Source organism: Culex quinquefasciatus, chromosome 1 (genome assembly GCF_015732765.1).
Source record: "Culex quinquefasciatus strain JHB chromosome 1, VPISU_Cqui_1.0_pri_paternal, whole genome shotgun sequence".
In the NCBI taxonomy this organism is placed as follows: Eukaryota; Metazoa; Arthropoda; class Insecta; order Diptera; family Culicidae; genus Culex; species Culex quinquefasciatus.
This window is the reverse complement of record NC_051861.1, coordinates 112,445,220-112,458,460: the sequence shown is the minus strand read 5'-3', so window position 1 is coordinate 112,458,460 and position 13,241 is coordinate 112,445,220. Positions and strand designations below refer to the sequence as shown.

General features: G+C 45.3%; 2 protein-coding genes across 2 annotated transcripts; one reads left to right on the top strand and one right to left on the bottom strand.

Moving 5' to 3' along the window:
- The first annotated feature begins 326 nt into the window (after positions 1–326).
- LOC6044778 lies at positions 327–10,843 on the top strand. Its single transcript, XM_038266498.1, has 4 exons — positions 327–607; positions 1,016–3,072; positions 8,743–8,983; positions 9,038–10,843. The coding sequence occupies exons 1-4, from the start codon at positions 384–386 to the stop codon at positions 10,803–10,805; spliced, it is 4,290 nt and encodes a 1,429-aa protein (XP_038122426.1). The 5' UTR covers positions 327–383; the 3' UTR covers positions 10,806–10,843.
- Positions 10,844–11,179: 336 nt separating this feature from the next.
- On the bottom strand, positions 11,180–13,241 carry LOC6044777 (GDNF-inducible zinc finger protein 1). The gene is made up of 2 exons (XM_001862201.2): positions 12,975–13,241; positions 11,180–12,911 (listed from the first exon to the last, which is right to left on the bottom strand). Exons 1-2 carry the CDS (start codon positions 13,190–13,192, stop codon positions 11,465–11,467), a joined length of 1,665 nt encoding a protein of 554 aa, XP_001862236.2. The 5' UTR covers positions 13,193–13,241; the 3' UTR covers positions 11,180–11,464.

The window sequence follows — 13,241 nt, the reverse complement described above, 5'->3', positions numbered from 1 at the left end:
AAATGGGCAGCAACGTACGTTCTTATACGAATTCCGTTTCAAATGCAACAACCGGTTCGAACACAGACCTGGTTGTTACGTTTGAAATGGAATTCGTTTAAAAATCGAATTAAATTCCGTTTCAGAAATCGAAATAAACTGACCCGTTTTCTTTTGAGCAGCATACAGGCAAAATTGGACATGGAACGGCTAACTTACACCTTACCGCCAACTTCCAGACTGGGAACCCTCCCTGCCCGACGCCAACCGGTTCAACCAGCTTTCTGTCCGACTTCGCCCAACCCACACCGACTGGGAATTTGCTCCATAATCGAAAAGGCCTTTTCAACACTCTCGATTTGTTTGTAAACAAACCCAGTTCGCAATCGTCGTATACCAAAACAATGCCCTGCTGCGTGCCCAGATGCGTTCCGGCCGGCGGTTCCGCCTCCGGGTTGGTCCGCTTTCCGGGCGCCGACCTGCTGCGGGACCGCTGGAAGCAGGCCATCGAAGCGGGCACGGGGCTTGGTTTGAAGGACGGGTCGCTGCGGTTGGAGGTTTGTTTGGAACACTTTGCCAAGCCGGAGGATGTTCGAGAGTACCAGGAACCGGCGCGGTTTGTCGATAAGTAAGTAAAAAAGGTGCAGTGGTAATGCTACAAGGATAACCATCATGACGAAGAACTTTAGATACTTGAATAGCACGTCCCAAGATGAATAACGTAATTTATGTCAGTTTAGTAAATATCGAGACACCTCCAAGGCACGGGAAAAATGGAAACCAACTAGCTGGAAGTTGTTACACTATTTGATACTTATAATTGAATTTTGTATTTGAGAAACGCTAGTTTTGCTGCAAAATTATCTGCATTCTAGGTACTTGAAGTTCACGTCCGCATTTGGGAAGCTCCCGTTCAATCAATCAATTTTATTTTGACAGTTTGTCACCTCTAAGTTGATTGACATTAATTCAACGGATACCTAAAGAAAATTAACTATAAGGTTAACATGTTTCTCAATGGATTTAAAATTTCCAGAAACGGTCTTCCAATCGAGTTGGCCAGCTGTCGGCTGTGTCTCCAGTTCCAACTCAAATCCGACATGGTGCCCTTGTTGGGACATCTGACCTCGCTAGACAACTTGTCCACTATCCTTCAACAAACGGCCCATATCAAACGGAGCCCGTCAGACATTCCAACCATGGTTTGCACCGTATGCCTCGTCAAGGTGGACCTAATTCACGCACTTCGGAGCCAATTTGCGGCCCAAGATGCGCTTTTCCAGTCATTGCAGAGTGCGGAAGCAACGTGCCACCTGGAAGTCGTGGAAGCGACCGTGCAGGATGAGTACGGCGAGCAAAAGTTGGAACCGCTCGAAGAGGACGATTGTGAGGTTGATTTTGACGCTGACGATGGTTCGAACTATTCAGAGGAAATCAATCAGGAAGATATAGGGAGGAAAAGAAAGCGTCCGAAGAAGGGCGTCAAGATGAGCTCCTTGATCGCGCGGAAGTGTTACTTGTGCAAGGTGGCTCCGTTTGCCAATCCGATCGATTTGCTGAACCATTTGAGCAAGGAGCACACTACAGAGGGCGATTTAAGCTGTACGGAGTGTAACGACGGGAAGGTGTTCGAAAGCATCCAGCGCTTCAACCGGCACATGAGTCATCACGACGGCGAGGACCGTCCGCTTCGGTGCGGCTTCTGTCCGATGCGGTACTGCGACGAGCACGGTGTGCACGCGCACGAGAATCGAGAGCACGGAACGCGGCACGAGGTCAGCGTGGTGCTGCATCGTCCCACGGCTTGTGAGGAGTGCGGCAAGATGTTTGCTTCGACGTCGAACAAGAAACGCCACTGGAAGGAAGCCCACGGGAGGAGCTCGAAGTTTGAGTGCGAGTTTTGCGAGGCGGAACTAGCGTCGAGCCAGTCGTTGCACTCGCACGTGCTGGGACATTCGAAGCCGGTTGGGCACAAGTGTGAAATCTGCGAGATGTGGTTCCGGTCGGAAGCCGTGCTGCAGAAGCATTTGGAGAAGGTTCACGAGGGCGCAGTTTATCTGGATTGTGCGCCATGCAAGGAACAGTTCGAGAGTGAAGAAGCGTTCATCGATCACTTGCAACGGAAGCATCGACAGTGCGAAACGTACGAGTATTCGTGCAGTCTCTGCCTGGAAGTTCCTCAGAGCGCGGAAGACCTCGATCAGCACATTGATCAGACCCATAAAGAGTCGCAATATCCAACGCTACGCTGCGTCCGATGTACGAGAGAGTTTCGATCCCAACTGTCGCTGTACCGTCACCGGAAGCAAAAGTGCTCCAAGCGTTCGCTCCAGCTACGCTGCGAACCATGCGATCGCGAGTTCGCAACCCAAAAACACCTCAAAGATCACGTTGCCGCAACCCATCTGCACCAGAAACTCTACCGCTGCGACGAGTGTGGCAAAGAGTTCGGCTGGCCGAGCAACCTGGACAGCCACCGTCGCAGCGTCCACAACGAGGAGCGACCGTTCGTCTGCCAGCAGTGCGGAACCAGCTTCAAGGTCAGCAACAGTCTCTGCCGGCATCGAAAGCGCTGCCACATCATGCGCCAGAAGGCACTGCTCAAGGCGAACCCCGAGCTGCGCGAGCCACAACGCCCCCTGCACGCCTGTGACCTGTGCGACAGAACGTTCGCCACCAAGTCCACGCGGGACAACCACCGGCGGAGCATCCACACCGGCGAGCGGTCCTACCTGTGCCAGCACTGCGGGATGAGCTTCAAGGCGAGCTCGGTGCACTCGCCCCACCGGAAGCGCTGTCTGCTGCGGCAGGAGGCTCGGGCGGCGGCGATGGCAGCGCGGGAAGTTATCCGGAAGGCCAAGAAGCCGTTTGCGTGCGAGCTGTGCGGGAAGACGTTCCGGACGGAGCAGGTGCTGCAGAAGCACGGTCGGAATCACCACTCGGGGGAGAAGAAGAGGAAGAGGGTGAAGAAAGCGCTGGTGGAGAAAGAGAAGAAACCGAGGAAAAAGAAGGGGAAGGCTGGTGGGGAGGTTGCTTCCGCGGTTGTCAAGGTGGAAACGGAACGCGAGGTGAAGGAGGAAGTGGTAGAAGAAAGTTGAATTGGTTTGAATAAACTGGATATTCAGGAGAAGCATTTGATCATTACTTCCGAAACTCTCCAAACGAACGCACCATACAAGAATTTAAGAATTTAAGAATTTAGGAATTTAAGAATTTAAGAATTTAAGAATTTTAGAATTTTAGAATTTTAGAATTTTAGAATTTTAGAATTTAAGAATTAAAGAATTTAAGAATTTGGGAATTTAATAATTTAAGAATTTAAGAATTCAAGAATTTAAGAATTTAAGAATCTAAGAATTGAAGAATTTAAAATTTTAAGAATTTAAGAATTTGAGAAATACTTTCTAAACATTTGTACCAGCCTTATTTTATAATTTTCTAATATTCTAATGTCATAACATCATTTTTTCATAATTTCATGACTTCCTAATTTCGTATTTTCGTATTTTCAGAATTCCATAATTTGTTTTTTTTTTTAAATATCATAATTGGGTCCTAAAATGAAGCTTAGATTGCTGATATTATTGTTTACAGCAATAAAGCTTATTTTTCTAAGTACAATGACCCTTTGTACGACCACAAAGAAGTTAAAATGGATTTTTAAATCAATTTTGAAAAATTAACCTCGCGGTCCTTCTTGACAGAAAAGCTCCTGCTTGACAGCTCGTTCCAAGGGGACCATAGTTGATCCATCGAAAAAATGTTGTCTGGTCGAAAAAAAATTTTGCATTAAAATGAAAAAAAGTGATCAGAAATGGTTTTTAATCGTGTTTTTTACCGTAGTACATAAAAATTGTCATAGGGCTTTAGTACCCAATTTTAAAATTTTAGTATTTTTAGTTCTAGAAATTTTAAGAATTTCTAATTTTTTGGTTTTTAATCTAAGAAATTTTAAATTATTGATTTCTTAATTTTGTTTATAATTAATAATTGCTGTAAAAAGATTTTCAATAAACATTTTTAATCTATTAATTTTTAACTTTTTGCCTTATTTTTCATCTTTTTATTTTTTCCCCAAAGAACCATAAGCGGGCACACCGTCGAACGCGATCATACCGAACTGTCAACTTTTCTTGAGGGTCACGGAAAGAATTCAAAACCTCGTGCACAACATTTCTTGACCGGGTTCCTTTTGATCTGCATACTAAAGGCTAGTATGGAGATCGGAAGGTAAGGGGTCAAGAAACAGCTTTACGAACAGCAGAACAAAGGAGAGGGAGCGATTTATTGGGGCTTTGGCTTGCTTTCGCTGCTGCCCATTTGACTTTTTTCTTGACCGGTTTCTTCCGAAGTGCGTATACCGCTTAAGCTTAAAGCGGTATACGCACTTCGGAAGGAACCGGTCAAGAAAAAAATCAAATGGGCAGCAGCGGCAGCGCAAGCAAGTCAGAGAGGGTGAATAAAAGCCCCAAGAAATCGCTCCCTCTCCTTTGTTCTGCTGTTCGTGAAGCTGTTTCTTGCCCCTTTCCTTCCGATCTGCATACTAGCCTTAAAAACCGAGATTTAAACACAAATTCATTTAACCGTTTTATTGTGGTCTCTACTGTTACTGTCTACAAACATTTATGTAAAAATAGCGGAAGACGTTTCTGCAAACAAATGCAGGGGAACAAACAATAGGTCTATTCCCGTACCTGCAGAATTGCAGAATTTCTGCAACTTCTGCAGAATTCTGCAGCCAGCATAAGTCACTTTTTTGCAGCACGTTCCCGTACTTTTCAGCTCGCTCTCTTCATCTCTCTCTTTTGCAGAAGTTCTGCAAGGAGAGAAGCGGCAAAACTTTTGCCTGGGTAGCGCGTTCCAGTACTTTTTCTGCAATATTGTACACAGTTGAGTGGAATTACTCAAATTGGGTATTAAAGTTTTTTAATTATTTCGAAATATAAAAAAAAATGGTTGCCAAAAAAGTAATTGAAACAACACGCCTCTAGAAAAAGGAAATTATTTTTTTATGCAGCACAACATTTTATTTAAAAAATCAAGTATGTATTATTTATTAAGTAACTAGAAATTAATTATGCTTAGGTAGAAATTATATATTAGAAACAACCAGTGTTGCGATCCTCACGCGCTCGTGAGCGCTCATTTTTCGCTCATTCGTGAGGAGGAGCGCTGCGCGAGCTAGCTCACGTTTGCCCGCGCTCACGTTTGCTCCGATTTTTTCAGCTCGCGTTTGCCCCACGCTCACGCTCGCGCTCATTTTTCGCTCACGGAGCGCTCACTTTGGAAGTATCGCGAATCGAATCGTTTTTCGTTTTTGTTTTTCAATCCTAGTTAGATTTTTTGCTTAAGGCGCAGCATTTCAATGGAAACATCACCTAGGAACATTTTTTTTATATATTAATTGGAATAGCTTATTTTCATTAACTACTTTTTTAAATAATAAATTGGATTCGCAAAGGTCAAATCATATTGGAGACCAGCAGTCAGAGTTAAAAATTTACCTATTTTCGAATTAATCGGCCTTACTTTTATAATAGTTAAGGTAAGCAGAGACAATTGCTGGGGGAATGGTATGAGCCTTTAAACAAAAATGAATGAAAACCTTAGAAAAACTTACAAAACAATGAATTAATTCAAGAAGATTTATGCTGTGGTAAGTTCGATTCAATGTTATGTGCTTGGTTGATTAAAATATAACATTATACTGTTTTATGTACCTAAATAGTTTGTTGACTACCTTGCCAGCGTGCGGTTCAGAATGAGCAACCATTAAAAAAAGTCATTCCGTTTAATAAATCGTTCAGTGCTTGGAAACCGCTGATCATTTTTTATAAAGGTTATCTTTCTCTTTCTCATTCTAGAAAATAGGGTAAAATTGTTTAAACAGTTCTTTTTTTTTACAAAAAAGCCTCAAAATTACTAGTGTTTGAAATAATCCATTTGAATGAAATAATATAAATTGTCATTGTTTTGTTTTACCACAAAAAGGGTGGCTCCTCTTCCCCCAAGTAAATTATATTTAACACTTCCACTACCAAGCCTCTGAAAATATTCAATTACAGATTCAATAAATGATTTTTTGAATATTGACATTCTCTAAAATGTTCCGAATATGAGGGATAATTATAACTGCTGGGTTTTTAAAGGTCCAATAAAACAATTTTATGCTTTTTTTTTGTTTTTAAAACCGCCTTGAGTCAAAACTCCGGATTCTAAAAACTTAAATTAAACATAATTTGTCAATTAATTATTATTTTTTTACATATCAGTGCATCTCTTCACGTCAATATTGTTTTACATTTAGAACGAGTTAGCTCTTTGTAAGCTCACTCAAGAGTGAACGTATATTTTGGTTCGCCGACTAAATCCATTTTATTGCATACTTTTGTTTGTTTGACCACATTCTTGTTTGTTTTTGCTGCCTGTGCTGTGATAGTTCTAGAAACTTCGTTTCAAACAGGCAGATGCTTCAACAGGGAAAAACAGCTACCTACTTTGGCTCACCAGCTCACGTGAGCGCAAAACGCTCCGGTGAGCGTGAGCGAGCACGAGCTACCTGATAAAAACTCACGCTCCAGCTGGAGCGAGCACTCCTTCCGTGAGCGCTCGCTCATTCGCAACCCTGGAAACAACTCAAAACTTTTACAATAGGTAAACAATTTTACAAATGAGAGTGGCAGGTACGTTTAATAAATATGATTTAGAAAAAGACAAACAAAGGTTTAATATAGAAGGGACCAAAATACATTTTTTAATAGCAGAATGTTTGAAAGATTATTCAGGATAAAATTAATAAATCATGACTGGATGTCACATGAGAGAAAAACGGTGTCGCAGCGAAATTGGCAAATTAAAAATCACAAACTCAAAAATTTTAAAACACATAAATTAAAAAATCTGGAAATTAAGAAGTCCATAATTAAAAATATTAAAAAACTAATATATTCAAATTGAGAAAGTTTAAAAAAACACAAATCAGATATTTGAGAATTTTAAAAATGCAAATAATTATATGAGAAAAATAAAAAAATATAAATCACAAACTCAAAATTTAAAAATTCAAATAATAAAAAACTAAAAAAATGTTTAGAATTTCAAAAAAATCTTAATTTTAAAATTTCAAAATAAATATAATAAAGGTCGAAAAAAATCGAAATAAAAAAAAACAATAGTTTGAATATTTATGAGTGCAGAACACCAAAAATTCAAAAGCTATATTTATTAAAGAAAATTAAAGAAATTATAACTTCAAAAATAAGTAAAATTAAAAAATTCTGTCAATCAAAAATTCTAAAACAAAAATATAAATAAAATAGAAACAGTCAAAATTTCCAACCTCTAAATCGTCAAAATTTGTGTTGCTAACCTAAAATATGACTCCAAAAAATGTTTATTTTTTATGATTCAAGATGGCGAAGAAATTAAGAATTTAATAATTTAGGAATTTAGGAATTTAAAAATTGAAGAATTTCAGAGTTTCAGAATTTCAGAATTTTAATTTCGACAAAATTACATTTTTTTTGGTTCATATAAGAATACAAATTGGTAGGGCCGTTAAAGGTACAATTTATGATTTGCCAATTAAATTTACTTATTATTTCAACACACATATTGAGTATCTTCAAAATCAATTTATGATCAAAAATAATTCCGAAACAAATATTAATTTGAAATTATTAAACTCAAAAGAAATACGTATTTTAAAAGTTTTTAAAAACTACAAGCTAACCCCGACAAACTTCGTCTTGTCATTTTTTCACTTCTTGACGTTTTTAGCCTCCTGTGATCAAAATTTGATTTTACGCAACTTTTCCCATACAATCTGCAGATCTTCCGGAATCGTTTCCGGAGTGTCCAAAGTTGTCACTCTTTAGCGTAAGAACCTTCCTTGGGCTTATACGAACCCAACGCAGCAAAGAGCGCTCCGATCCGACTTTCCGTTATCAAGTGATGCGCGTTCGAACAAAACCGTCCAAATTTTTTATATATATAGATTTGTTTTTAAAGTACATTTTTTGTTAGGGTACTAGCCGTGCTGTAACACTATGGCTTAAGTTTTATCAGGTAAAAATATTAACACTAAAAAAATCGCTTTATCATTTACATGAATGAGCTAAGCCTGAAATCGTTAACCTAAAAAAAATCGTTCTCAATAAAACCAGACAAAAAAAAACAACCCCAAAATCATTTAATATTACAAATAATAATAAAATGCTTGATTTCACCCAACTTGCAAATTTTATGTAAGCGTGTACTCAACTTTCATCACACCAAATTGCAGTAACTTTTCAACAAGAAAGAGAAGAGAGAACTTGCAGAAAAGTACGGGAACGGTTTTGCTGCAACTTCTACCTCTCTCATTGCAGAAGTTCTGCCTGAGAGAAAAGTTACTTTTGTTGCAGAAAAGTACGGGAACGCTCTGCTGCCGTTTTTGTGCAGAATTGCAGAATTCTGCAGTACGGGAATAGACCTAATGCCTACAATCTGCCAAAAAGTGTGAGTTTGTTTGTGTTTGTCATAGTCTAATACCTCCTTGAATTGGAATTCGAATCGAATCTTATATTTAAATACGAATTCCGATTCAGAATTCGAATTGAGTTGACTGGGTTAAGTTGAGTTGTCAAATTTGACAAACAACCATTTCAATCTGCATTTTTGACATTTCCAAAAAAAGGCCTTTTCGCCGATTTGTTTACATTTTCCACAAAAAATTGAGTCACCAACTTGTTTGTCAACTCAAATTTCCGTAAAAATTGCACCTTCCCACCATGGTTTGCTGCGTTCCGGGTTGCCTTCCGGCGGACACGAGCGGCGGCCTCGTGCGCGTCGTCAAATTTCCCACCGAGGACGATTTGCGCCGCCGCTGGCTGCAGGCCGTCGAGATCGGCAGTGGAACTGCGCTCGACGATGACGATGCCGACTACCAGCTCTGCACAGGCCACTTTGAGTGGGCCGGGGACAACGAGCAGGAGTACCGGGAACCGACGGTGTTTTTGGGAGGGTGAGTTGAAAGTGTGGTGGGATGTTGGGATTTTAATGTTTGATTATTTTTTAGGAGTGTGGCGAGTTGCAGGTTGTGCCATCAGTTCCTGCCGGTGAGCCGGATGGTGCCGTCGGTTGGGGGTGGGACGTTTGCCGATATGGCACTCGATACGGTGGTAGCGCTGGTGCTGCGGATCACGCTGAAGTCGACCGACTTTCTGCGGATGGTGTGCGACGAGTGTCTGGTGAAGGTGGACCTGATTCGTGCCCTGCAGGAGCAGTTTGCGCTGCAGCAGGACTATTACGGTGGGTACCTGGGGAAGGTCAAGCCCAAGCTGGAGATTGAGGAGGTCGAGTGGAAGGCGGAGGTGGTTCCGGAGCATTTTGAGGATGACTGGAAGGCGGAGTCGGAGGAGGAAGTGGGTGACGAGGATGAGGAAGAGTCCGAGGAGGAGAGTTCTTCGGAATCGTCAGATTCGGAGTATTTCGAGGAGGTTGTAGTGAAGAAGCAGAGAGGGAAGCGAAAAGCTCCGGTGAGGAGGACGAAGAAAGAGAAAAAGGTCGTGGTGAAGCGTAAGGAGGGGGAGCCCCAGATGTCGGCACTTGTGCCGAGGACGTGCAACATTTGCGTCAAGGTGTTTGATAACCACGGCGATCTGATGCTTCATCTGATTGAGCAGCACGGAAGTACGGAGGGATTTACGTGCGCCGCGTGTAACGATGGTCACAAGTTCCCAACTATCCAGCAGTACAATTACCATTTGGCTTATCACGACGCCTCGAAGCGACCGAACAAGTGTAGCTTCTGTCCGATTCGGTACCGATCGGTAGCGGCGTTGAAGCGCCATGAAAACTCCAAGCACGGCGCAAGTCACAAGCTCAAAGGACGAATTGCCCGGGAATGCCAGTGTCACGAGTGTGGCAAGGTCTACACCGCCCAGTGGAAGCTCAACCAACACATCCGGCACAATCATAGAGGAGTAATACCGCGATCGCATTGCAAAATATGTCAGAAGAACTTCGCCACTGCGCTAGCCCTTCGAACCCACATTCTGGGCAGTCACGCCGGTCAGCGGCCATTCCAGTGCGAGTCCTGTGACGCTAGCTACCGGACGTCAACCGATCTCAGGCACCACGTCAAGGCCGTCCACGAGGGCAAGAACCCCTTCCGATGCGGATCCTGCGATATCAGCTTCCGCACGAAGCGCGAGTACGTCAACCATCGACACAACGAGCATCGCAACCGAAGAATGTATCATTCCTCCTGCAAGCTATGCCCAGAAATCCCGCAAAACAATACCGATCTCCTCGCGCACATCGCCGCCTGTCACGCCGACGTCGAATATCCGCGCAACCAGTGCCCTCACTGTCCGGAAACGTTCCTCACCGCCCACGGCCAAGGCCAGCACAAACGCCTCGCCCACCCGGAGCATCTCCCGCTCGAGTGTCAAATCTGCCACAAAAAGTACTCCACGAAGCTGTCCCTCAAGGAGCACGTGGACGTCATCCACCTGGGCAAACCTCCCACGATCAAGCGCAAGGGCCGCCACGAGCCCCAGTCCTCGACCTGTCCGACGTGCGGCAAGCAGTTCTCCAGCAAGCAGAACCTCCAGCGGCACGAGAAGGCCGTCCACCTGGGCGAGCGAAACTTCCAGTGCGATCTGTGCCCGAAGGCGTTCAGTACGGCCACCGTGCTGCAGAACCATCGTCGCTGCGTGCACACCGGTGAGGCGCTGCACGAGTGCCCCGGCTGTGGCCAGCGCTTCAAGGAGAACGGCACGTTCTATCGCCACCGGGCTAAGTGCGCCCCGGAAGCGTCCACCAAGAAGGCGGCCAAGTGAGGGGGGATTTTGGCGAATAAAGATTATTTTTGAGGGTTTGTGTGGTCTTTTTTGCTGTATCCGAACGTGGAACCTGATGTTGCTGGAACATGCATGGTTTAACCTTTGAGACAAGCGTATATTACTGCTAGGATCAACCAGAAAAAAATCGTCCCTGATGCAAGTCTTTAGGGCTTTTGTTAATTTGATTTGGTTAACCGCGGTGGATTTTCTTGAAATAATTCGTACTGTCAAAAATCCACCAAAACATCTACCACATTGATCACACAAAAAACTGTGGTAGAAAAGTATCCACCGGTAGATCCTTTGGTGGATTTTTGACAGTTCGAATTATTTCAAGAAAATCCACCGCGGTTAACCGAATCAAATTAACAAAAGCCCTTTTGTTTTCCATTCTGACATAATAACCGTGACTGTTGTTGGAGAGTTCCGGCCGACCACGGACAATAAAACTGTTGTGGACGGCAACACTTCGAGAGTGTCCACCAGAAAGCCGTGTCCTGGCTCTCCAGTTGCAGCATAGCTGTTACTGGTTAATGCCGTGACAGCGCATAGATGTGATCTGTCATTTTAAAATGTTGTTATGTTTGTTGACTCTTTCGTTGTTCGTCAAAAAATGTAGTCGTTCGTTTGGAGTTCCAGTAAAAAAAAAACTTGTTTTATTTCGTTTGTTTCCTGTCCGTGAACGTATGGTTCTTGTGGTGTGAATCACGTAAAGGCGGTTCTTGCCCCGCCACCGTCTTCACCTCGCGATGCCTTGCCCTCCTGTGCCACGTGAGCGCCGTCCCGTTAACCAGCCGCACTTCCGGACACTGCGGACAGCTCACCCACGGGTACGGCTCGTCGCGGTGACTGACCGCAATGTGCGCCTCCAGGTCTTTCTTCCGGACGGGAACCTCCGGGCAAAGCGCGCACCGGAACCGCAACCGCATCTTCCGGTCGTTGCTCTGATTGTCGTGGACGCGGCGCTGGTGCGTCCGGTACTGGCCCTGCGATCGGAACGTCAGCTGGCACGGCTTGCACCGGAACGGGTCGGGACCGCCGTGGGCGGCGGCCATGTGGATGTTGAGGTTGGTTTTGGCGCGGTACCAAACGCCGCACTGCTCACAACCAAAGGGGCGCTCGTTGAGGTGCCACAGCTTGTGCTTGAGCAGAGCCTGGTCGGACTTGACGATCCGGTTGCACGTTGGACACTGGAGCTTGCGGGCCTCGTGCCGTGCAGCAATGTGCTTCCGGAGGGCGCCGATCGAGAGCAATATCTTGCCGCAGGTTTCGCACTGATGGTTCTTGTGGAGACGTTCCGGATTTCTGTATCTAATGGGCTTCCCGGCGTGGACGTGGGACACGTGCTCCCGGACCGATCTTCGCGTGCAGTATCGAAGCGGACAGAGCTTACACTGGAACGGTCGTTCCTTAGCGTCGTGGAACTTGAGGTGATTGTTGAACAGGGTCACCGTTTCGAACCGCTTTCCACCGCACTCGGTACAGCTGAACTCGGACGGATCCCGGTGGTTCTCAACCTGGTGGGTCACCAACTCTTCGCGGGAATTGTACTGCACCGAGCAGATGTAGCACTTCATTGAGCTGGCGATCCCTCGGTTAGGGGCCTTCGGTTTGGGCTCCCGGATTTTGCGCTTGATGTAACGTCGCTTCGTTGGCTTTCCCGGCTCCGGTTGCTCCGGCCACTCCCACCCGTCGGAACTTACCTGCTCCTCCTCCACCGGTTCCCACGTGACCTGCTCTTGATTGTCATCCCCTTCATGGTTTTCCCACTCCTCAAGGTACTCCACCTGAACGACGGCGTCATCAATGACCTCCGGCGCGACCACCTCCAGCGGGGTCTTCAAGCTGTCCACCATATCCGTGGTCGCCTTCAACTCCCCAAATTCGGCCTGAATCTTGCGAACCACGTCGACCTTCACCAGACACCGCCGGCACACGAAACTCGTGTAGTCCCGCGGGTGGATCCGGATGCGGATCGTCGGGAAGAGCAAGCCCGCCAGTATGGTCCCATTCAGCGTTCCACTCAACCGACACATCCCACTCGTCGGCATGTACCGATGGCACAGCTTGCAGCACGTCAGGCTGACCCGTTTTTCCGGGTTCCTGCAGGGGGTAAGAAGCAGAGTTTCTCAACTGAGATGGCAGATGTCGCGCTCCCAAACTTACCGCTTGCTGGGGAAAATGGACGGTTCCTGGTAGAAGCGCTCGTCCGGATGGGCAAAGTGCGCCAGGCAGATCTTCAGCGGCTCGAGCTCGTCGTCGGAGCCGAGCGCGACGCCGGTGGCCAGCGCGATCACCCGGAACCACCGCCTGCGGAGCAGCAGGTGGTCCGGGAAACGCACCAGCAGCGTCTTGGCCGTGCAGGCCGGGATGCAGCAGGACATGCTTGCTCTAGTTTGAAATAGCTGAGTGTTTGTCAACAGTTGAAACAAA

Excerpts from the sequence above, each read along its gene's own strand:
- LOC6044778 (XM_038266498.1), top strand. The coding sequence starts at position 384 with ATGCCCTGCTGCGTGCCCAGATGCGTTCCGGCCGGCGGTTCCGCCTCC. Across the intron at positions 608-1,015 it reads CCGGCGCGGTTTGTCGATAA|AAACGGTCTTCCAATCGAGT; the intron begins GTAAGTAAAAAA and ends TAAAATTTCCAG. Across the intron at positions 8,984-9,037 it reads CCGACGGTGTTTTTGGGAGG|GAGTGTGGCGAGTTGCAGGT; the intron begins GTGAGTTGAAAG and ends ATTATTTTTTAG.
- LOC6044777 (XM_001862201.2), bottom strand. The coding sequence starts at position 13,192 with ATGTCCTGCTGCATCCCGGCCTGCACGGCCAAGACGCTGCTGGTGCGT. Across the intron at positions 12,912-12,974 it reads TCCATTTTCCCCAGCAAGCG|GAACCCGGAAAAACGGGTCA; the intron begins GTAAGTTTGGGA and ends TACCCCCTGCAG.